The sequence below is a fragment of the Ceratotherium simum genome, chromosome 1, assembly GCF_057802395.1.
Source record: "Ceratotherium simum simum isolate JZ-2026a chromosome 1, ASM5780239v1, whole genome shotgun sequence".
Lineage (NCBI taxonomy): Eukaryota > Metazoa > Chordata > Mammalia > Perissodactyla > Rhinocerotidae > Ceratotherium > Ceratotherium simum.
In genome coordinates this window covers 79846210-79870341 of record NC_141900.1, presented here as the reverse complement: position 1 = coordinate 79870341, position 24132 = coordinate 79846210, and the positions used below count along the sequence as shown (strand labels likewise).

The 24132-nt window shown below is 39.9% G+C and overlaps 1 protein-coding gene across 3 annotated transcripts in view; it reads left to right on the top strand.

Moving 5' to 3' along the window:
• Nucleotides 1-1238: 1238 nt before the first annotated feature.
• Nucleotides 1239-24132, top strand: part of AASS (aminoadipate-semialdehyde synthase) — a 55262-nt gene continuing 32368 nt past the window's right edge. For 2 of the 3 annotated variants that reach the window (XM_087430163.1, XM_004418755.2), the window contains exons 1-9: nt 1239-1360; nt 10143-10367; nt 14042-14218; nt 17005-17089; nt 20258-20325; nt 20431-20577; nt 21469-21547; nt 21674-21801; nt 23218-23366. In XM_087430163.1, the coding sequence (XP_087286289.1) occupies nt 10158-10367; nt 14042-14218; nt 17005-17089; nt 20258-20325; nt 20431-20577; nt 21469-21547; nt 21674-21801; nt 23218-23366 (1043 nt within the window). In that variant the 5' untranslated portion in view covers nt 1239-1360; nt 10143-10157. Of the gene's footprint in view, nt 1361-10130; nt 10368-14041; nt 14219-17004; nt 17090-20257; nt 20326-20430; nt 20578-21468; nt 21548-21673; nt 21802-23217; nt 23367-24132 lie in introns of those variants that run through there. The other variant, XM_087430150.1, reaches the window with a different exon arrangement.

Here is a 24132-nt window from a genome sequence, read left to right as displayed (position 1 = left end):
ACGTGACTGATTTTGGCCATATCTTGAAGCAACCCACACATTGTATGAAGGACTTTGGGCAATGTCCTACGAATAGTGTGTAGCCCCAGAGGCTTTTTGCTCCGGCCAATGAGTTGATCAGAGTTGTGTGCTTAAAGGAATATGGTCTAGGTTGTGTATAAATGGGATCTGAATGAGAGTAATAGAGGGATTTTAAAGGACAGAATCAACACCGTGGGTAAGGTTGACAGGCCAAAGGAAGAACTGAAGCAAATTTGGTGTTTCAGGCCTGGCTAGGTGGTGGTTAGGAAGTTGGTGATATCAAGAACAAAGCTGGGAAACAGAGCAAGAAGGGAAGGCTTTAGAGGAGTGATTGGGAACATGATTTTGGATAAGTGAAGCTAAAGATACAGAGGAAAATCCCAACTTGCAGAGAAGATTCTAAATTTTCTCTGCAATTGGAGATGTGAGTGGAGTTTATAAGAATGTTCTAAGTTCTAGATTGTTAGACATGAGAGTTTAATAGTTGAACACATTTGTGGCAGGCATGAGAAAAGTGTAAGTGTTGGAGAAGTTATAAAAATAGGAGGAAAGATTACCCTCTGGCCATTGACTCCCTAGGAGGACCACAGAGGGGCTTCAGGCGTTTCTTCAGCCTCTAGTGCTGAGGCTAAGTCTTTACGAAACGCATTTTTGCCTGTCCCTCTAAAGCCGCTTAGTTAGGACTTTTAAAGAACATTGGACTTTGTCATATGCACATGGATTCTTAATATTTATTGGATGTAGATATGCTGCACTTAATTTCTCAGTCTCAGTTTGCTGTACTCTAAAACTCAACTTTGCTGGATTTTAAGAACTGTCATCTGGCTTCATAGGCTTGTTACGAAGCTGTGAAAGTACTTTGAAAAGTGTATATCGCTAAACAATTCTGACCTACATTAGCTCGCAACTTTTTTCCAGGAGGTGCACACATCTATTTAGCGTGTAATGCCCGGACTATTTTCATCCTTCCCCGTCTCCGCCTGTCCTCTGCTGCGGACAGTTATAGACCTGGTCAATAACTGTCCTGGGAGGACGTAACGCCCTCAACTAATGACGCATGTCGGAGATCTTAAAGGCAGAAGGATTTTCGGGCAGGAGCAGGGAAGGGGCGTGGCCTAGCGCCTGGCAGCGCCGCCGATTGGCAGAGAAGAAGGTTGTTCCCTCAGGGAGGCCGCTGATTGGCTGCGGGAGGGAGAGAGGAGTGACGGCCTCAGAAGTTGAGCAAACGCCCTCTCCTCCGACCCCCTTCCCAATTTCTGGCTGGGAATTCGGAGCCTGCCCTGCCCCGACCCGGAAGCTCGGAGGCGGCGGGACGGGTCGGCGCCCCAGAGGGGACGAGGTGAGGAGGGGTGCTCGGTGGGGGCTGAGCAGGTGCGGGGGGCTCAGCCCGCGACGTGCGCTTGGAGAGGGCCGGCGGGACTCGGCCGTCCGCGGGGAGGGGGGCGAGCTCGGCCTCCCGCTCCCTGCGCCGCGGGCGACCCGACTCGCGGACCCGGCGGGTGCCGGAGGAGCAAGGCAGAGAGGGCGGCGGGCGCTGGGGCCTCGCTGCCAGGCCTCCCCTCCGAGCGAGCGAGGGCAGTCGGCCAGCTCCGGAATTTCTGACTAGGAAGGGGGAAGGGATGGCATTCGGATTTCTTTTCTTTTTTGGGCGTGGAGGGAGGGGGTGCGGTTGTCGCGGAGTCAAGGATCGGGGTTGAAGCTGCAGAACGAACGCGTTAATTCTTGGACTGTATGCTTATTTAGGATGGCTGGCTGCGGGGGTGGGGGGGTTGATGGAGATGGTGGTGGCAATCCCCCTCCACCCCATCTCCATCCCCCAGGTTTCTTTCTGCGCGGTTACCGGTTGACCTTTCCAGTTCTGGCCTGCTTAGCCAAACTGATCACAAAACTTACCCTGGCCGTCTCGGGCTGGCCATTCTCTCTGAGAGAGAGAGCACCAATCCCGCCGCCCCCCAACCCCCAGCAAGCTGTTGCTCCTTCTGTGCACTCTAACAGAGATAGGCGGTGTGAGAAAGTTGGGCGCCTGGGGTGACATCGTCGCCTGAACTCCTGAGACCCAGCAGGGGTTGTGGCGGCCCCTGTGAGCTCTTGAGCGGGGAGGCGACGCGGGTGAAGCAGTTTGTTGCCTACTCTGCTTGGTTGAACGAGGCTAAACGTCCTGACAACTTTCAGAAGAAGAGTGGGGTGGGTGGGGCATGGGAAGAGGGGGAGAGAGAGAGTGCTCAGTAACCTGAAAAAAAGATGAACATTTTTTGATACTGTGGCTCATCAGTTATCCGAATGTGGAGATATAGCTGTGATTATGCTGATGTGGCTGTACACAAGACTGAATGATCATTGACTCAGGCAGTGACTTTCACGTACTACCGATAGCACTTTATGCGGACGTGTGCGTGTCTCTGTGTGTGTGGATTTTGTCACTTGCACGTCTGTCTCCTTTTTTTCCCCATGACGTTGAGTGAACCTAGGGCTACATGACCTTCTGGCAATGTAAACTGGTGGCCATTCTGCAAAGTGAGTTAGGAGGACGAAGGTTTAAGCCAACCTTCCCCACTGACTTTCCTACTCTCCAGAAAATCATATTTGTTATCAATCTCACTTCTTATTGGTGACAGCATCATCAGAACTTTATTTGCAATCGAAATTTTTCCCCCTAACTAGTCCTTTATTTAAGCCTTAACTGACCTTGGCACAGGATTTTGGAAGTGATCTTTGGTGGTGTAGTCAGTGTCCATTTAACAAAAAAGTTTTCATTTTTCCAAATATTCTTTTATTAATTTTCTCATGGAAATAACATTACAAACAGTGGCAAGTTTCCTTGGTGAGGCCATGTAAAATTCTATGGAATTCACAGAATCACAGAAACACTGTACATTTGGAATGAGAAATAACCAACAACGTTATTACCATATTCATCAAATCTAAGATGCTGTCAGTTGTAAGATGCACCCCTATTTCAAGGATGCTAAAATGTGAAAAAAATGTGTCTTGAATTTGATGAAATACAAGATTAAAATGGTAAGTTATTTATCTTTGAACAGCCATGCCTAAAGGGTGAAATTGAAGAGAGGGCTTGTTGGGCACCATTTTTTTTCCCTGAAAAATATAAGGTGGGGGACATTAATATGGAGCCATTGTGAAGGCCTTACCATAGTGTGACAAAGAGGAAGGGAAGATAGTGTCTTCTGTTAGTGGGGTGGTTGTGTTCACCTTTGAGGATTGGGCAGGCTTGGAGCCTTTTTCTTCACATTTATTGAGTGTTTACGGCATGCAAGGCAGTGTTCAGCACTTTATGCACATTAGCTCAAATAAACTTCCCAACAGCCCTGAGAAGTAGACCTTACTATGACTTCATTTTGAAGATGAGACACAGACAGGTTAGGTTATGCACCAATGTCACAGAGTAAGCAGGGAGCCGAGGAACCCAGGCCATGGAGGAGAGTCAATGTGCCTTTGAGGTATCCCTCTCCTGTTGCAAGCTCTGGGGTCCCGGACATTGCAGTTAATGAGATAACCTAGGGGCCAGCCGGGTGGCGCAGCAGTTTAGTTCACGCACTGTGCTTCTGGGGCCTGGGGTTCGCTGGTTCAGATCCTGGGTGCGGACCTACTCACTGCTCATCAAGCCCTGCTGAGGCGGCATCCCACATAGAAGAATTAGAAAGACCTACAACTAGGATATACAACTGTGTGCTGGGGGCTTTGGGGAGAAAAAAGAAAAAAATAAATAAACTAGTTCTCGTCTAGTTATAAAAAAAAGAAAAAAAAAAAGAGGTAACCTGGGTAAATGTTCTATCTTCCATAGTGTTTTGGTGTTTGGTTTCCCTATTTAGTGTACTTTCGCTAGATCTTCATGAATCAGAGTATGTATTTATGTTTTAAAATTCTAATGCTTTTGTAATCCATAGTGCCCAGTCACTCCTCTGCTTAATAGAAGCAAGATATTAGAGCTGAAAAGGACTCTAGTATTATATTCCAGTCTGGATGAGGACACTGAGGTCCAGAGAAGCAACCCCATAGCTAGTTAAATGTCTTAGCTCCAAGCTCTGGATTTTCCTACCGTTTTGTATTACATTTCATAACATTCATTGGTCTATGAAATCTTGGCAGAGGATTGATCTTTTGTGGGGTATTGTGGCGGGTGGAGGGGAGGAGATATAAGTCCCTGTCCTTATTCGTGTGTCTATTTTGTTTTCTCTGCTGCATAGGTCTTTATGATGTGCATTTAAATGTGCTCTTTTATTCATTCAGTCTTTCTTAAAACATTTGAGTTCTCCTACGCGCCAGTCACAGAGATGAATAATACAATTCATTCCCTCAAAGCATTTACAGTTTAGTAAAGAGACAAATAAGCAGATAAACATTTTGGATTAGACTCCAATTTAGAACTTTGCCTTGCGTCTCAGTGAAACTAAATTTGTGGACTAGAGACCAGGACAGTCATGGGTCTTGTATCTTTGGATGACTTTGAGTAGCTGATGGGCTTGAGAACATATGAATATTCCTAGACAAGATTAATTAATACTAATAGACTCCCCCCATCCCCCACAAGTCTACTTGTTTTTTTAACTTCTGGCTAGCTATTTTATAAGGGGTTTAACGTGGAAGTGTTAGAAGAATGTACCTAGGCAACAGGAAGTGAAAGTGTGGAGGACAGTGTTGCTGCACGCCCAAGCCTAGTTCTAGCAAGCCTTGGGGTTGGGAGGTATTTGGATTAGTTCTAGGCCATCACCAGGTGTCCTATTAATTTGGAACTCTTTGGGACCTCTCTGAGATTGTTATGGTCTGGATACCAAATATGTAGTGTGGACCAAGGCTCATGGCCGTGGAGCTGCCCACCCTATTTACAGTACCAGGGCTTCCTGGGAAACCATGGCTTTTTAAATACACTTGCATTTTTGGAATGAACTGGAAGGGTAGATATAAATCATTTGCATTTCTCATCCATTGCCTTATTTCCTTCAACTCAAGGCTACTCTATTCTTAGTCTCTCAATATTTAATCAAGATGTATGCCCGATTATGACGAATAACACAGCATTGAGAAATCTCCCAGTGTGATTTAATAGTTTTAGGTTGAGTAACTGAATTATGTTCTAGTGACACTGTTTTAAAGATCTAAAATATAAAGGCAAAGAGTGCATCTCTGAATACAGGACCTAGAGATGGAAGATTTGGCCTTAATTTCTTCAATAATGAATTTGTAATTTTTATACATGTCCCAATGGAAGCAACAGAAATTAGGAGGAGCCAAGCCTAGCCCTTTTTATACTTAAGCTCTTGTATTTGCTTGTTCATTGTTCTGGTTTAGATGGGTGGTCTTCAGGTTTAACAAGTTTTCTGGTTAGGTTGGTGCTATGGAAAGGATTGAAGAGACTTAAAGGATTTTTGAATACTTGATGGAAGAATAAAAAGCTCTATGTAGACCTCAGCACTCTTCATCCACCTACCGCTCTTGCTCAGGAAAACCAGCACAAATCAAATACATTGTTTTGTGGCATAGGTATACCTGAACAATAGCAGATAAATGTAACCTAATGCAGTTACGTCGAAAAGTTATACCAGAACAGCAGGCTGTTTTATTATGGTTCGTGCATAGAGGCTTGGAAAATGTTTTTTAAGAAGTGTGGAAAATCCCTTATTTCTATGGGCTTCACTACCTTCATTTGTATTATCAGGTCCATTCTGACTCTAATATTCAGTTATAATCAGTAATTGATAATTCACCATCAGATTTTGATTGGGCCCACTTAATTAGATAAAACTGTCCCATCCTGCTCCTGTTAGATCCCATGGAAGTGAGCAGGGCCTAGATTGCTGCTTTACAGGTACCTAACATCATGCTCTACATACCTTAAGGACTCCCAAAATATTTTTTTGAATTAAAGAAGGAAAATCAAAACACCTGTCCCATAATCAACTATGATCAATTAAAGTGATAATCTAGCTTTTATTATATTTTTATTTAAAAACTGTAAAATATTCATGCTAGAAATAAATGACTAGCTACTACTATATTAATATATGCAGTTGTACAAAAGACCAGTCTGCTGACCATTTGAAAGGACCTTCCAAACTGCATATGAGGTCCTCTGCCCTTGAGAGTGGCTTTTCTTCAGGTAAAATCTTTTATAAACACACCTCACAAAATCTTCTTTGATTCTTTCATGTGATTTAGGGTGATGATGTATTCAGTGACCATGGTTTATTTCATGGTCACTGAAAGAAAATGATGGGATATGTGTGGAGCGCAAAGCTCTGTCTATCCATCTCTCTCTCTGTCTCTTCTCTATCTCTCCATCTCTCTAATAAGCATTTCCCTTCTCATTTCTCTTGAAGAGGATAGAAAATACAAAGAACATTTAAGCATGTTCCCTGCCTCCCATTCTCATCTATATGTTGCAGTGGTAGATAATTTGTAAATCAAGAGAAATTTGTAAGCCTTCTTCTGGTTGAGAGATGGAAAGAGAGGTAAGGTGGTATCATACAGTATGCTGTATTGCTAGACTCTATTGCGAGAGTCCCTCCACTGACTGTCCTCCTATCTCAGTGCATGGCTGTGCAACTCACTATGATACTCCCATGACTTTTAGAGATATTTCAAATTTCTGATCAATCCTAGGTAAGAAAAATGTATACCTTAGTGCTGTTCTTGTTTTACAAAAACATAGAGAAGAATCTTTTAAATTTCATTTTTATGCTATTTGCAGCGTTAGCCCTTCGTTGAAGAGAAGACTGTTAGAAATTGTCAGGGGAAGGGTCTTGTTCTGCCTCCCTGCCCATGAGATGCTTCTCTTTCTCTCCCTTATTCCTCCTCTCCTCTACCTCCTCCTTATTCTCCCTAGCTCTTTCTTTTCCTTCTCTCCTCCTCTGTCTTCTCCACATCCTCCTTGCTCATGCTACAGGCTGTCATCAATACCAGCACTGTCAATTAACCTCGCTAGAGCCAATGTGTAAGCCAGGGGTCTTCCTGCTTTGTTTCACTGAAGGCAGTGCCAGAAATATACATCACATTTACTTCCTGATATACTTAGAAAAGCCCACAAAATCCAGGACAGGGAAGTAGAGAACAGCCCACTTGGGCATTTCCATGAAAGACCAGACACCTGCAGTGCCCTACTTAAGAGCAATTCAGAAATCCTTACTGTTACTTATTTCTTGATGACCTTAGAATGAAATGAATAATGGGCCCAGAAAGTCTATGCTGAGACTGTTTCACGGTTCAGGTGATTACTAACATAGTCATACCTGCTATAATCAAATCATTTTCTAACCACCCAGAAACCTAGAATTTGCCTTGGCAGAGACGTAGGAAAGATTTTTAGTGGTACATAGGAAAGGGATGTGATAGAGGCACCCATCCCCTGCCGGGGCGGGGAGGAGGGTGCGGGGGAGAATTAATCATTTACTATAGCTATTTAAGTTGATGTCATATGGATCTGCAGGTTTTGGCAAAGAAGAGAAAATCCCGAGTGTTAAATATTAACCTAGGAATCCTGCTTCTGTTTAAAAGCAACAGATCTAGTCAGACTCCAGTTCAGTTTCTTCAACTGTAAAATAAGGATAATAGTACTTACTTAATAAGATTTTTCAAGGAGGAACTGAAATAAAATCTGTAAAGTGCTCAGCATAGTGCTTGGCATATAATGTTAAATCAGTGGTAACTATTATTACATTTGTTTAGAAACAAAGTTACAGGAATTATGATTTAAGAATTCCCTACAAAAAGTGAAAGTGAAACAGCTTCCCAAATAAACTCCAGAAGGTCAGCCCCTGTCACTTTCCTTTCCTAGTCCCCATAGAAAGTCTGCCTTTGCAAATATATATGTGTGGGGGCTGACCCCGTGGCTTAACGGTTAAGTGCGTGCACTCCGCTACTGGCGGCCAGGGTTTGGATCCCGGGTGCGCACCGACGCACTGCTTCTCCGGCCATGCTGAGGCTGAGTCCCACGTACAGCAACTAGAAGGATGTGCAACTATGACACACAACTATCTACTGGGGCTTTGGAAAAAAAAAAAAAAAAGAGGAGGATTGGTAATAGATGTTAGCTCAAAGCCGGTCTTCCTCAGCAAAAAGAGGAGGATTAGCATGGATGTTAGCTCAGGGCTGATCTTCCTCACAAAAAAAAAAAAGAAAGAAAAAGAAAAAAAAATGTATGTGTGTATTACATGTGTGTATGTGTCTGTATCTCTCCTCTCACACCGAACCCCCCACCCCAGACAAAACAGGTGGGGAGGAGGAGGAGGGATGGTCATTGAGTGAGAGGAGGCTGTGATTATAAATCAAGTATGGACTGAGGGGAGAGATTAAATTATCTGATCGTGTTCCCTCATGTTAGTGCCAAGAATTGGTACTAAGAATAGAGGCTGTAAGGTCACTTGGTCACATATGGTATGTGAAATACAGCCCCTGCTGGGAAGTTGGATCCGTTTCTGGGCTGATCCATGTGTTCTAATGGATCACTTGTCTTTGGAATGGGTTTTATTTAAGAACATAGGGATTCAAGTTCTATGGGACCTTGCAGCTTTTCCTTTGGCTTGGGGGAGAATAAATGCTATGGGCTTGGGCTTGGGTTTGGACTAATGTAGTCTCTTTTAAAAACAAAACTATGTAAATAAACCAAGAATTAGCGAGAGTATAAACCAGTCTTTCAGGAAATGTTAATCATCCATATTTTGGCCTGAGTCATCATCAGTGGTTCACTTCCTGTGTGCAGTGTCTTCTCTTCCTGCCCCTCTTCTTCCTAAAGCCTTCTTAGCTGGACTCCTTGCCGTTGGCTTTATTCTTTTAGTCTGTCGTGTTGTGAGTTGACCTATAAATTTTCTATCTCGGGTAGCAAGTAGTTGTTTGCCCCCAGGAATGTACTTGTATGCTCCAGTATTTGGACAGACTTTCCCCATCTGTAAGATGGGTCTGACTTAGAGGTTGCAACCTGATGTAGCAGAAATGTGTTCCGTAAGAATTTGCTATAATGTAGCAGTAATTGGTTGGAAATTTCTAGAAGATGTGAAATCATTTAGTCCCTATAGTATTTTGATGCCAACCTTAAACATAGAAAACTAAGGTTTAGTACCCAAATGATCCAACAAATTATCATCTGAAATGACATTTGACTACTAAATGTGTGTAACCGTTTGAAGAGGGAAAGAATGCTGTTGATATTTATGCTTTAACAATTTGTATAAAATTGACTCTATGTGAACACATAGTAAGCCTCTTGTAAACATTTCTTGATTAAATGAGTGGAATTATGCTGGAATAGCAGTTAGAAAATGGATGGAGACAATCCCGGGTTTAATGTAATAGCAGGATGATGTGGACTGGAGAGAAAACCTGGGGACAGCGTGTTTGGAGGAACAAGAGGGTCAGTGAGGGTGAGGCTGGGGGTCTCAGGCTGGGAGGGGCAAGTTAGGGCCATGCTTCTTAAACTTCTAGCACCTGTGCTGAAGGAACATGTTTGTTTTGTTTTCTTAAATTTCCAATCTGCCGAGACCAATGCTTTCATAAAATTCAATAACAATGAATTACTAGAAGAATTATCATGTGATATAAAGGTTTCTAAGTGCCTACCTTCTATTTCTGTACATATCTTATCTCAGACTAGTAATAAGCAGTTCACTGATGGACAACAGGCTGCAAAACACACTCTGAGTAGCACGCGTTTAGAGAATGGTCAGAGATGAAACTCGAAAGAGGTTGGAGCTAGATTGCCGAGAATCTTGTGCACAGTTAAAGGATTCCAAACTTTGCGTCATCAGTATTGGCATATATTGTCTTCCTGTATTTGAATTGTAGGTTAACTTGCTTAAAACTTTTGTGTGGAATAGATGTTTGATAAAATGTATATTTAAAAAACTATTTCAGCTTAGCAGTTATTGGTTAGTGTCCCACAAGTTGCCCTGTACTTGTTTTTATTTTGGAAATAAATAACCTTGTTTGTGGGAATTCGGGTTTGTTTGAGTAAAGGAACACTTTGTATCCAGGTTTTCCCTCCCCTCTTCTCTTTCTGGTATCTGCTATCATCTGAGTTGGTTAGATTTTACAGCAGATTTCTCAGGAGACCAGAACTGATCTGTGAGCCCTCCTGCCTTTTGTTGTCCTGTTCTCTTATGATGTCTTTACAGTCACCAGGCTTCAAGATGCTGCAAGTTCATAGGACCAAACTGGGCAGGCTGGTGCTCAGCGTCTCCAGAGGGCTCCACCACAAAGCTGTGATGGCCTTGAGGCGGGAGGATGTGAACGCCTGGGAGAGAAGGGCGCCTCTGGCTCCCCGGCACATCAAAGGGCTCACCAACCTGGGATACAAGGTCTTAATTCAGCCTTCAAATCGGCGGGCCATTCATGATAAGGTAAATATTTCCAATTTTTAAAAAAATATGGGAATAAAATGAACCTGTACATAAAAATTAAGGAGCATCTGAGTGTAAATAAAATGTTTGCTAGTGTCACTTAAATACCAGATGGCAATATTGCTTTATTTTGATTATAATGAGATTTCTAGTTAGAATCCTTACTCAAGTCTAGAATTCAGCCAGAAGTATTATTTTCATGCTATTCCATGCTTTCTTCAGCTGAGGGATACAGGGATTAATTTCAGAAGGAGAGGATATCCTTCAGTTATTCTCTCCATGTGGCACCCTGGTTATGTGACAGGGGAGGCAAAGATCAACGACACTACTGTCTTATTGACTTATGGGACTTGCCTCCAGGAAACACTGTTGAGTAGAGTTGACTTATGAGTTTACCTTGCCAGCCACTGTGTGAAGCACTTTACGTTCATTATTCAGTTTACTCCTCACAAGAATCTTATGATGTAGGTTTGACTCTTATTTCCATTTTAGAGGTATACATGTGTTTTTCTTCCCTAAACCATTGGAAAATAGGTTGCAGACATCATGACACTTTACTACTAAATGCTTCAGTGTGCATCTCCTAGGAATAGATCATTTTCCTACATAACTGCTGTATCATTTTCACGCCTAAGAAATTAGTAATTCCATAATATCATCTCATATAGTCCATGTTCAAATTCCTCATTGTCTCACATGCCTTTTATAGTCTTTTATTTTAACTGAGGCTTAATTAAGGTTTGTTGCATTTATGTCTCTTTAGTTCTTTTAATCTAGAACAGCACCCCTCTTTTGATTTTTGTTTCAGTGACATTGACTCTTTTTGAAGAATCCAGGCCAGTTGACCTTTTGGATTAACTAGTTTGGTTGTTTCCTCATGATTAGATTCAGGTTAAACACTTTCGACATGGATGTTACATAAGTGATATATGTTCTTCCCATTGTATGACATCAAAGACACAAAATATCAGGTTGTCATGTGGTCAGGATTGTGCAATCACTTGACTGAGGTGGTTCCCACCAGATCTCTCCAATGTAAAACTGCCTGTCTCCCTTTGTAATTACGGAGTCATCTGTGGGATGATATTTTGAGACCTGTGATTTCCTTGTTCCTCAACAACCTTTCAACTAATGATGTTAGCATCCATTGATAATCTTTGCCTGAATCGATTTTTACAGAGAGGCTTAGAAAGTGAGGATTTTCTGATTTTATCACTCTCCTAAGTTTATTCGCTGATATTCTTCGTAGAAGAGATTTCGCTTAGTTTCTCCCTTCTCTCTTGCTCTTTTGAGTATCATTATGGATGCATGGGGCTTTTTCCTTTAATGTATGACAATCCGTTAACGATTAGTCTGTTTAATGTTCTAATTATCCCAAATTTGGGGTGGTGAGACTCCCTTTAAGGGGCCTCCTATGTCCTTTGGACATAAATGCATTTGAGTTTTCTTGTTTCCTGCAACAACAAATTGTCCTAGCCTCACCTTGTGCTTTTTCTGCCCCACACCTGGGAATTGGCCATTTCATCAGGGAGCCCTGATTTCTTTTAGTAAATAGAAACCAAGGTCTGGTATCTGGTGTTAGATATGCTTATTGTTACTGAGATATTGTTGCTCTTGGGCTCTTTCAGTGGACGGAGCTAAGAAATACATAGACACAGACACATACATATATATTATTTAATCTGAGTTAATACTGATATTTCCAGTTAAAATTTAACATTGCAGATTTTTCTTACCTTTAAAATTTTATGTTTGCATCTGTTTTCTCCAAGAGCAAAAATCTTAATTCCTCATAACGTTAATGCACAATTTTTGCTTTATCCTATAATATACATGAAATAGTTTTGGAATCACAATACTAATATTATAACTAACAATAAATGTATTAAATGGAGTTTAATATATCTTTGAAGTTTTTTTTCCCCCCTTTTGACTACATCTCACAGAGAACATTCACAATGCTGTGTTCAAAAGTTATTTGAATGATTTTTTTCTATGTGGTTAAATTTCAGTGTGATGTCTAGCTGGATTCATTTATTATTGTTTCTATTAAATTTTAATGTTTGCTTTTAAATCTTTTTTGATTTAATTTTATTTTTCAAAGAAGTTAAACATTTACAGGTTTCAAAGATTAAAACCACTTAAAAAGACGTAATGTAGAGAAGGCTTGCTCTCATCTTAATCCTTTACATTGTATTCCCATCCACCCCGTAGTTTACTATTTTCTTTAGTTTCTGATCTATCATTCCTATATTTCTTTTTGCAAAAATAAGCATGTGTGTGTGTATGTGTGTTCTTATTTCCCCTTCAGTCTTATATGAAGGTTGTATACTATATATACTCTTTTGCACCTTGCTTTGTTTAGTCAACAGTGTATCCTGGAAATCACTCCATGTCAGTTCATAGTGATCTGCTTTATTCTATTTAATGGCTGTGTAGTAATTACTCCAAGATTTATTGTGGTTTATTTAACCAGTCTACCATAAGCGGGCAAATAGACTGTTTTCAAAGAAACCAGGTGTGAACCATGTGTTCATTCTTTTACTATCTCTTCTATCCATCTATATTTTCCTTTGAAGGAGATTCCTAACTAGATTTATCTTCATTTTATTCAACTGCCACCTTTGATGCTCTTTTAATGATAATGCCACCTTTTTATTTCTACCTGAAATGACTGTTTATTGCCCACATGTGTTAGCTGTGCAATCTAAGTTAATTGTGTAAGCCTCAGGTATCCTATTGATAAAATGGGAATAATAATAGTACCTACCTTGTGGGAGTTTGATGAGAATTAAATGAGATAATTCATGCAAAAAGCTTAGCAAAGCGCATAGTAACTATTAACAAATGTCAATGATTATTGTTTTTATCCAGTGAAGCTCACATTAGCCATGATTATGTTCAGTCTATTTTCCAGATAGATTTACCCATTATACCCTAAATACCTTACTTTCCTACCTCCATGTTTGTATGTATTCCTTCAATTTCTCTTACTGATATTACCACCTTGTATTTCCCCTCTCCATCTCTCCACATTCTACCCAGCCTTTCAGATTAATTTAAATTTCCGTATTTCCTTGATCATTTCACCTGGCAATTATCTCATTATCCATTAAACTAATACATCACTTAGATTCTGCTGATCATATGTTCTTTTGAGTTCAGCCTCATTTACTTGTTCCTGACTTCTTTTTACTATATTTTGTGAGCTCCTTTACAGGGAGGATCTTGTTTGTTTTTCTTTGTGTCTTATCATCTCATCTCCAGCACAGTGCATTGTACAGAGTAGGGCAATAATAAATACTAATTGAACCAAAAGAAAAAAAGAAAAACATTGCAGACACCTGTCTTTCTTCTAAAAATACACCTGAGTAATAAATCACTATTTAGCATTTAATGTTTCAGTGCATTGTTGGTACAAAATATGCATTTAATAAATATTTTTAAATCACATGTGCTAGTGGTTTTGATCAAACTATACACTGTTCTTAAATATGATTATGTGCTGAATTTTCAAGTAAAAATATTAGAAGTAGTTATTCCATTATTTGTTCTAATCCATACAAATTTTATTCTTTCAAAAGATTGTGCCTTTAATTGCAACACTTATTTATTAAAGAAAATAGAATACAATAAATCAGCAGAATAACTTTTAACCAATATTACATTCCCAGGATTATGTCAAAGCTGGTGGCATTCTTCAGGAGGATATCTCTGAAGCTTGTCTAATTTTGGGAGTTAAAAGACCCCCAGAGGAAAAATTAATGTCCAAGAAGACTTATGCCTTCTTCTCCCACACAATCAAGGCTCAGGAGGCCAATATGAGCTTGTTGGATGAGATTCTAAGACAGGTAATTAGTAACCAATATTCATAAATGTTAACAAAGAAACAATATTTTTTAACTTTTAACTGTCAAGCGGAGTTATAGTTTTTCTTTTGGCATCTGAGAAATAGATCATGTTATTCACTTCGGTAGGAAAGGCGACCTTTGAGTTAGTGAGTGAAAGTTCTGCTGCTCTTAGGGTTCCTCTGCTGAGCAAATTTGGAGTTTGCAATAGAGGAACTAAACATATTTCATTCCTTTTGTATTCTGAAATGCAAAGAATGATAGAAGTGTTTCTGCCAAATGATGACCAATTTATAAGATCTATTGGTCAGATATTACCAAGTAGAATTTTAGAGCTGAAAAGAACCTCAGGGATCATATAATCCACCACCGTAATTTTTCAGATGGAGCGAGCCCAGAGAGGTGAAGTGACTTCCCTGAGGTTGTATAGCTCTGTAGTGCCAGAACTGGACTAAAGACTATTGTTACATTTATTAACATTCATAAGGGAAAAAAGCATTTTTGAGACATAAATACTATGGAAGAACTATCAACTGTTTAAAATACAGAGTAAGCATTCAACAAATATTTACTGAGTACCTACAATGTGTCTGACAGTGTTCACTGCAATGGCAATAAAATATCTGTGTCTTCACAGAACTTACATTCTAGTGGTAGGAGAGAGATGATAAATAAATGACACCTCCTATGTCACTTGGTGATCTGTGTAATGGAGGTAAATATGAGGCAGAAGGAGAAAATGAGTGCTGGGCACTGGGAGGGTGACGATGCTAGTTTAAATAGGATGATCAGGGAGAGCCTCATTGCAAAGTTGGCCTTGAGCAAAGATTTGAAGGAGGTGAAGGATCAAGTCATATCCATCTGGGAAGAGTCTTCCAATCAGGCTCTCTGAAGCAGAGAGAATAGTAGTGAAAAGGCCCGAGGGGCTTTTTGAGTGGAGCGTTAGAATCACTCATGCTCTAAAATGCTTATTCTGCCTGCTGTGTGGGTAATAGTTGGAGGTGGAAGGAGGGGAACAAAATCGATAAGATGATTGTTAATCTGGGCTAGTCTAGACTCTAGGGAACAAGTGATGGGGGCTTGCATGAGAGTGGTGGTAATGGAAGTTGTGATGCATGGACAAAGCTTGGATGTATTTTAGAGGTCTGATCCTACAGGATCCTCTGATGAAATGAGTGTGAAATATGAGAGAAAGAGGAGTCAGAGATGACTCCAAGATCTTGGCCTGAGAAACTTAAAGGAGTTGCCATAGATTAAGATGATGCTACTGCAAGAGGAGCAGGCTTGGATGGGAGGATCAAGAGTTGAATTTCAGGCCTGTTTAGTTTAATTTGTCCGTTAGACGTTTAAAAGGCGATACTGAGTGGACCACTGAATGTGAATTTGTAGCTCAGGAGGGCAGCTCCTCCTGATACGTTTTGTAGTTGTCAGAGACTAGATGGTATCTAAAGCCGTGAGACTGGAGGAGGGTAGGGAGTGGGTGTAGATAGAGAAGTCCAAGGTCCAAGTCCTGGGGTGAGGATATTAGAGCATCAGAAACTAGACTAGAATCTGCGAACAGGACAGAGGAAAGGAGAGTTCACAAACAGTAGAAGCAATGGAGGAAAATGTATTTTATACAGAAATATAGAATACATTCCTACTAATTTCAAGTATGCTAGCCCTGGGCTGTAGTTAATTTGCAGTGTTTCTAAAGAACAAATTCAAAAAGTAATTAATAGAAATAATATTATAAGAAGAATGTTTCACCGTAAGCAGATAAACTCCTTAAAAAGTACTTTAAAAACACTTTTTGTTATATGAACTTCTGTTCATCGCAAGAAAACTAATAAAAACAGACCCAGCAGGGTTGATTTTGGCAGAATTTTGTAACCAATTACTTGTAGTTAAATGAATATTAAACGTTATTAAATTCATGCACATGGCAAAAATCGTATGATCTTTGAGGAAATAAAATGTTTAAAACTTCCTATAATTCCAGTGTGTTAATAGCTTTTAAGCATGAATTAATGAGCCGTTGCCGGGAGAGGGAAGATTTTCAAGGAAAGTGGAAGATGTGGTTTTAGTGAAGGTGAAGGAGTGAAAAGCAGGCAGCATGTGCTACTTTTTAAATGAAGCTTACTTGTGAAGAGATGGAGAGAGAACAAAGAGAGAGAGAGAGACAGAGAGAGAGAGAGGGAAAGAGATAGACAGAGAATACAAGAGAGACAGAGGGAGAGGGAGGGAGAGAGAATGAGATGGATTTGTGTACAGACTTGAGAGGGAATGTTATTATTTTTAAGGTAGAAGAGACCTGTGTGTATTTGGAATGGCTGAGGGGAAAAAGAAATGTAAAAAGGGATGATGCAGGAAAGAGAAAAAGTTCAAGAGGAGTGGTTGGAGGATATGGAAAAAAGCTGGGCTCTAGCTCACAGGATTAGTCTTAGGAGGGACTCATTTTCTTTGAGAATAGAAGAAAAGATGCGTGAGGCTGTAGATATGTTTGTAGATGGTGCTGAACTAAGAGTTAACGGAAATCATGTCTTTGTTGTTTTTTCGACTACCATCAAGGGATGTTTAGCACCCTGCTAGGACCATTCTTTCATCTCTAATCGCAAACCTATCATTGGTTTGTAACCTGGCATTTTATAAATATTTCATGGTACACCTGATGGTAACTTATGTTAGCAGGTCAAGATATATTTTATAAGAGGAAAAAATGTGAAATACTTACTTGCTCATATATGTGCTTTACTCATTGAAATTAAGCTTGATGGGTCTGGTTGAGAAATTGTTTATCCTTTCTTCAGGAAATCCGACTTATTGATTATGAGAAAATGGTGGATCATAGAGGACTACGGGTGGTGGCGTTTGGACAGTGGGCAGGTGTGGCAGGTAGGTGTGCCAGGGCTTTGACATCACCCACTTTCTAAACTTGCCTGGGGAGTCACTGTTTTTTTTTTTTTTCCCTCTTTTCTGCTGCAAGGGGTTGGGAGTGTCCATTTCCACCAATAAAAATAAACATGGGGATGTGACTAAGGGTGATGAATATCAGGGGAATAGAATAAGAAGGCAAAACAATAAAATATATTTATTACAAATATTAAAAGCAAAGAGAGAACAGGGAGGAGGATAACAACCGTGGACAGGCTCTGGCTTCTTGGGTAGTTCTGTGTGGAAGACCAGAAGGAGAGGTCAGTTTGGTGGTGAGTCATTGGGAGCAGAAGAAAAGGAAAAAGAGAGGAAAAAGATACAGGGCAGGAACCAACAGAGGAGCAGCCTAGAAAGGATAAGAGCTGGAGTTTGGGGAAAAACTCCACTTGATTTTTTGTCCCAATGAGTACTTTGAACCTTCTGAAGTTGAGAAATACCATCATATGTTATAACTCTGTATCAGATTAGACTACTTGAAGGTCTATAATTGTCCGAATAAGTAGACAAAAAATTTGTAGGGACGCAGGGCACTAAAACACTAGCACCCCCCTGACAGACTTGACAGTTATTGAGCACTCCACCCAATAACTGCAGGATACACAGTCTTTTCAAGCACGTGGAACATTCTCCCAGATGGGTCACAGAACAATTCTTAGTAAATTTAAAAGATTTGAAATCACAGAGTTTGTGGTCTGACCATATTAAAATTGATTTGAAAATTATAATAGAAAGATATATAGAAAGTTTCCAAATATTTGGAAGCTAAACATTATATTTTTGAGTAACCCATGAGTTAAGAAGAAATCACAGGAAAAATTAGAAAATACTTTGAATTGAATGAAAATTTAAAACACAGCATACCAAAATTTGTGGGATGCAAATAAAGTGGTGCTTAGAAGGAACTTTATAGCATTTATTAAAAAAGTATAAAGTTCTCAAATTAGTGATGTAAACTTCCATCTTAAGAGGCTAGAAAATGAAGAAGAAATTAAACTCAAAACAAGCTAATAGAAGGAAGGAAATAAATATGAGAGAAAATCAATGAAATCCAAACAGGAAAACAATAGAGAAAAACAATGAAATAAAAAACTGGTTCTTTTAAAAAAAATCAATAAAATTGATAAATCTCCAATTAGACTGATTAAGAAAAGAGAAGCCACTATTTACCAATATTAGGAATATGAGAGGGGTCATCACTATATATTTTGCAGACATTAAAAGGATAAGGGAATATTGTCAACAGGCAAATAAATTTGACAACGCTGATGAATAGCAAATCCTTGAAAGACACAAATTACCGAAACCAGCTCAAGAAGAAATAAGAAACTTGAATATCAATGTACAAAATAAATTCCACTCATAATTTATCAAGAGAAATGAATTATTTTCTTGTAAAGACTAATTTATAGTAGTTTCATTCCTAATAGCCTGGAAACAATCCAAATGTCCATCAGCAGAGGAATGGATAAATAAATTGTGGCATATCCATAAAATGGAAAACTTCTCAGCAATAAAAAGAAGCAAACTACTAATACACACAAAGTTTGTGTGAATCTCAAAAACATACTGAGTGAAAGCAGACATACAAAAAAGGGTACATACTTATAATTTCATTTATATGAAACTGTAGAAGAAATTAGTCTATATAGACAGAAATAAGATCAGTAGTTGTCTGGGACCGAAGGTTGGGGAGGATTGACTGGGGTGATGGAATTATTCTGTATCTTGATTATGTTGGTGATAATATGGGTGTGTATACTTGTTAACAGTTATCAAACTATACACTTTAAATTGGAGCATTTTATTGTACATAAATTATTCCTTTAAAAGTTGACTTCAGGAAAAAAAGCAAAGAAAATTTGGCAGGGTTATGGAGAAGGAAAATTCTATTCCTAAAAAGAAGGCGAGAATGGATACTGAGGTCTTTGCTACAGGCATGCTGAATTTTTGCTGTTTGAAGGACATCCAAATTGAGAAATCCATAAGGTGGTTGGTTAGGTCTTGAAATAAAACACGTGTATTAGAGATATAGACTTGAGGTCATCAGCATACAGAGAGTACTTGAAATTTAGGACTGGATGAGATTAACTAAGGAAAAAAATGTGGAGATTAAAGAGAATAGGGCCCAGGACAGAATGCTGAGGCTGATTAACATATAAGGAAAGGGCGGAGGACACTAAAATAAGAGGAATGGGCATGAGAAGAGGTGCCTACAGAAATGTAGGATGAAAATTTTCAAGTCAGAAATGCTGAGGGAAGAGAATGTTCCGACAAAGAGAGTCTCTACATTGCCAAAATTCCTCTGACAGGTAAGTCAAGATCTGAAAAGTGTCCACTGAGTTCAGCTATTTAGGTCACTAAAATTTCTGATGGGAGTCATAGAGTCAATGATGACTTTGTTTTTGTTTGTTCATTTGTTTTTGGTATGGGAGGAATGGAAGTATGTTTTTTTTTTTTTTTTTTTTTTTTGTGAGGAAGATTAGCCCTGAGCTAACATCCATGCTAATCCTCCTCTTTTTACTGAGGAAGACCGGCTCTGAGCTAACACCTATTGCCAATCTTCCTCCTTTTTTCCTCCCAAAGCCCCAGTAGAAAGTTGTATGTCATAGTTGCACATCCTTCTAGTTGCTGTATGTGGGACGTGGCCTCAGCATGGCCGGAGAAGCAGTGTGTTGGTGCGCGCCCGGGATCCAAACCCGGGGCGCCAGCAGCGGAGCGCGCGCACTTAACCGCTAAGCCACGGGGCCAGCCCGGAAGTACGTTTAAATGTTGGTAAAGACGAATCAATAGAGGTGGATGGTGAAAGGAATAAAAGTGAATTTTTTAGAGAGGCAGGAAGGAATGGGATCTTGAGCAAAGGTGGAGAGATTAACCTTAGAGAAGAAGAGGGACCCTCTCCATTTTAGGAGGATTGAAAGTGGAAGGGATAGATGGGAATGCAGCTGGGTTAGTGCTTTTGATGGCAGAAAGTTGAGGGGATGGATAAGATGACTACTGGAGCCCCTTCCAAATCTGAGATGCTGTGGGCTGTGCTTCCTCAGAGCACCGAGTAGATTGGAGAATGGGCAGAGAGAACAGCTTCACCTCCTCCCAACTAATGGTCTTTCTATTGGTCTGATTCTGCAATAGGGATGATCAACATTTTACATGGAATGGGGTTAAGGCTCCTTGCTTTGGGACATCACACACCTTTTATGGTGAGATATTTAGTTTTTGGTTTTTTTAAAATACATATTACACTTTAAGAATAGAAAAATGTCTCAGGTGGTAGACTCATTTGAATCTTGTGTGCTTGATTTCAGCACATTGGCATGGCTCATAACTACAGGAACAGCAGTCAGGCTGTGCAAGCTGTCCGTGATGCTGGCTATGAAATATCTCTGGGTTTGATGCCAAAGTCCATAGGGCCCTTAACATTTGTGTTCACAGGGACTGGTAATGTATCGAAGGTAAATTCCCCCTGTCTTCTTTCTGTAAAGCAGTCTGAACCTCTGAAACTAACCCAAAGGATGTGGGCATTCTGAGCCCTACTTTTCCATGAATGGGCATTCTATTTTTGGAACTTTTCTTACCTATCTACTTTTCCCATAGTAAAGAGCAGTAATGGTCCAAACTTATTTTCTTTTCTTCTAGTTGATTCCAAGTCATCAGAGGCTTTGGGTGCTTTTTCTTTTCTTTTAGTAACTCATTGTTAATGGTGTAAAGATCTGTTATTAGGGTAATCTGTTTTACTTCCATCACTGAGATGTCCGAAAGTTTGAAAGTGATCCAAGGATGTAAATTTTTCAAGACCACTTGGAGTTTTGCCAAAAAGATGTTAGGAAGCTTAATTCAAGACTGGAATGAATACCTTCTTCCTTCTGGGGTAGTTTTAAGCAAGCATTTGTGATCCCTCAGAGAAACTTATAGTTGTAAAATAGATCTTTCCTCAAAGAAAATATTTTACAAACAGGACATCACTGCTTGTATTATACTGGGAGATAGGTATCTAATTTTTTTTTGTAGGAAGTATCGTTTCCCCACTTGAAGTAATTTCTGCAATGGGTCAAAAAATAAATAGAAATATTTTATTGTACTCTCATTTCTAAACACTCTTGTTTTTACTCTGAGTAACTTCATTAAAAGAGGAAAGCCCCTCCCAATATGTACTATTCAAACTGGAATAAAGCTGGTTCGCAGGCTCTGTGCAAAAAACTAATCTATACTTCCATGTGCAGTCCTGGTAGCAGGACAGGACAAGTGGATCTGCATAATTGTGGGGAAAATGAATTGGACTATTTGCAGGGAACCATGTTGGCTCTTTTTCCTATTGACTTTTAGATTTTTACTCGTTGTTACAGGGAGCCCAAGATATCTTCAATGAACTACCTTGTGAATATGTGGAACCACATGAATTAAAAGAAGTTTCCCAAACTGGAGGTAAGAGGGGGAGGCTGACTGTATGTATCTTTTACTGTTTTTAACAGTTTCTGTGTTATAATATTGTATCACCATAAATCTTTATCGTTTGTCACCCACTTTACTAATTTCTTTCTCCCCTGCAAGACCTGAGAAAAGTGTATGGGACGGTGTTAAGTCGCCATCATCATCTTGTCAGGAAAACAGATGGTGTATACGACCCTGTAGAGTATGACAAGTATCCTGAGCGCTACATGAGTCGTTTTAGCACTGATGTGAGTATCATATTCAGCTTTTGAGTTGGTGCTCTCGATATACCATAGTGAGGTTGTTTTCAATGAGAGAAGTTATGAATGTTGACGTTGGTTTTCAGTTCCCATATTGACTTGTTGTGAGTCCTTTGGGTATCATGAGTTGGCCTTAGGAATTGTTGGCTTTTACTGATGTTTGGAGTGGGCTTTGCTTAGTGGTTTGGGTGGTTTTTGTGGGTATGCCCTTTGCCACTGTCTCTGTCTCTACTTCGGGTCTGCGTGTGCAGAGTAGCTGTAAAATGTTTCCTGTGGATTAGTGTTTTCTCTATTTATCCTGGACTAGTTAGTACTGTTGGCAGAGCACAGTGTTCATGAGGTTTGGTCTCAACATAAGTTCATTCCTTTTACGGCCGCAAATTGCAATCACTACCTCAGCTGGCTGTCCCAAAATGTGTGCCCTTGGTTACAGGGGACAGGGTGAAATAGTACGGCTACATAAACACAGAGCCATCCCCACTGGACAAAAAAGTTACTTAAAATTAAAATCCTTCTGATGGGGGCACACTGGCTTCATCTTACAAGAAGAATATGTTTGTGTGTTCTCTAGTCATTGGTTATGCAACAGTCCTCCTCAAAATAAACCAACAAAAATAAACAAAACAAAAAATGCAATTATTATGAAAAGGGATGTTTTAAATAAGTTTACATATGTTTGAACAGCAAAGCATTTTTAGATTCTGGTATGAAATTTAGTGTTACAGTACATAGAGCATGTCAGAGAGAAGGACTCTCACCTGTAGCTTGAGAATGCTTGAGAAACAAAAATTACGAAACAGTTCCAGGCTGAAAAATTTTAAATCTAGTAAATTTCCATCCCTTCTCTTTTCCCCAATCACAGAAGTGTTGGTGATTGGATGCATCCTAAAACTTATAATGACCTAGTTACCGTGTATGCATGTATGTAGCACATTTATCCATGGAGCTTACAGAGTTATCTGATTTAATCTTCACAGCATTCCTTTGAGGAATGGGGTATGTATTATCCCCATCTGGCAGGTAAGGAAAACAGAGCCCAGAGAAGTTGAGGTAGCATGACTTAGGTCACACTCCACTGGTGCTTGAGCTGGAAATAGCATGCTAGGTCACTTGATTCCTTTTTCTTTTCTTTCCTTTTTCTTGGTTATGCAATACATTGTAGAACAAAAACATTAATATATTTATGTTCTTATTTTTTTCTGTTATGGGATAATTCTACACTGAAATCTGGGTGGGTATTTGTTGTCTTTGCCTCAAAAGATGGCCACTGACCTGACAAATAACAAAGTCAATTGGAAGTAACATTAAATGGTTTCTCATGGACTTTACTGATAGCTGTCTCTCAGCACACTGCATTGAAATATGCTGTTTCCTATCATGTTGAACTTGGAAGTTGCTTTACAGATTGCACCCTATACAACTTGTTTAATTAATGGAATCTACTGGGAACAAAACACCCCTCGTCTACTAACCCGCCAAGATGCTCAGAGTCTCCTGGCTCCAGGCAAGTCCTCAGATCCTGGTGTTGAAGGCTGCCCTGCATTACCTCACAGGTAAGGACTTTACTTCAGCAATGATGGCAGTTGTTAGCAGCTGGGCCCACTCTAAGGGTATCACGCATGGAGAATCCACATATCACAGGACTTGACTGTTAATGACCAGTTGTCTGCCTGATCTTACTTGAGCTCTTGGCAGCATTTGACAGTTAATCTTCCCTCCTTCTTGAAACTGTTGCTTACCTTCTGTGACTCCACATGCAGCTCAAAAGTAATCTCCTCGGTGAGGTCTTCTCTTGCTTCCCCATTCCCATCTCTCTCTAGTCTGTTACTCTGTTTCTTTTTCTGAAATTTTTGATCATTTATTTTCCTGTGTTTGTGATTTTTTTCCCTCCTACTAGAACTTGGTCTTCTTAAGGAGAAGGACCCTATTTATCTTGGCCACAAGTACCCACTACATCGTGTGACATGTAACATGCATTCAAATAATTATTAAATGTTCAATTAATTAATTAATATTTGTGGAACACCCAGTCTGCTTGGCACTCTGCTAAGCTAAAGGACAGAGAAGAGTAAGAGATATGGTTGCTACCCGCAGGCATATAGCTGACATCAAGTAAATGCTAAGGGAATGCTAGAGGCAATCAATATCACACGAGTTCAGAAGAAAGTGGGAGCTTGGGTTCAGCAAACCCCTAAGAGGGAGGAGTGAGGAGAACGAGAATTCCAAGTGGTAGGTTCGGTGCCTGATAAATATGGAGCCACCAAAGCAGAATTTAAGACACAGTGAGTGGGGCAGTCTAGCTCTAACATAGGGTTTATA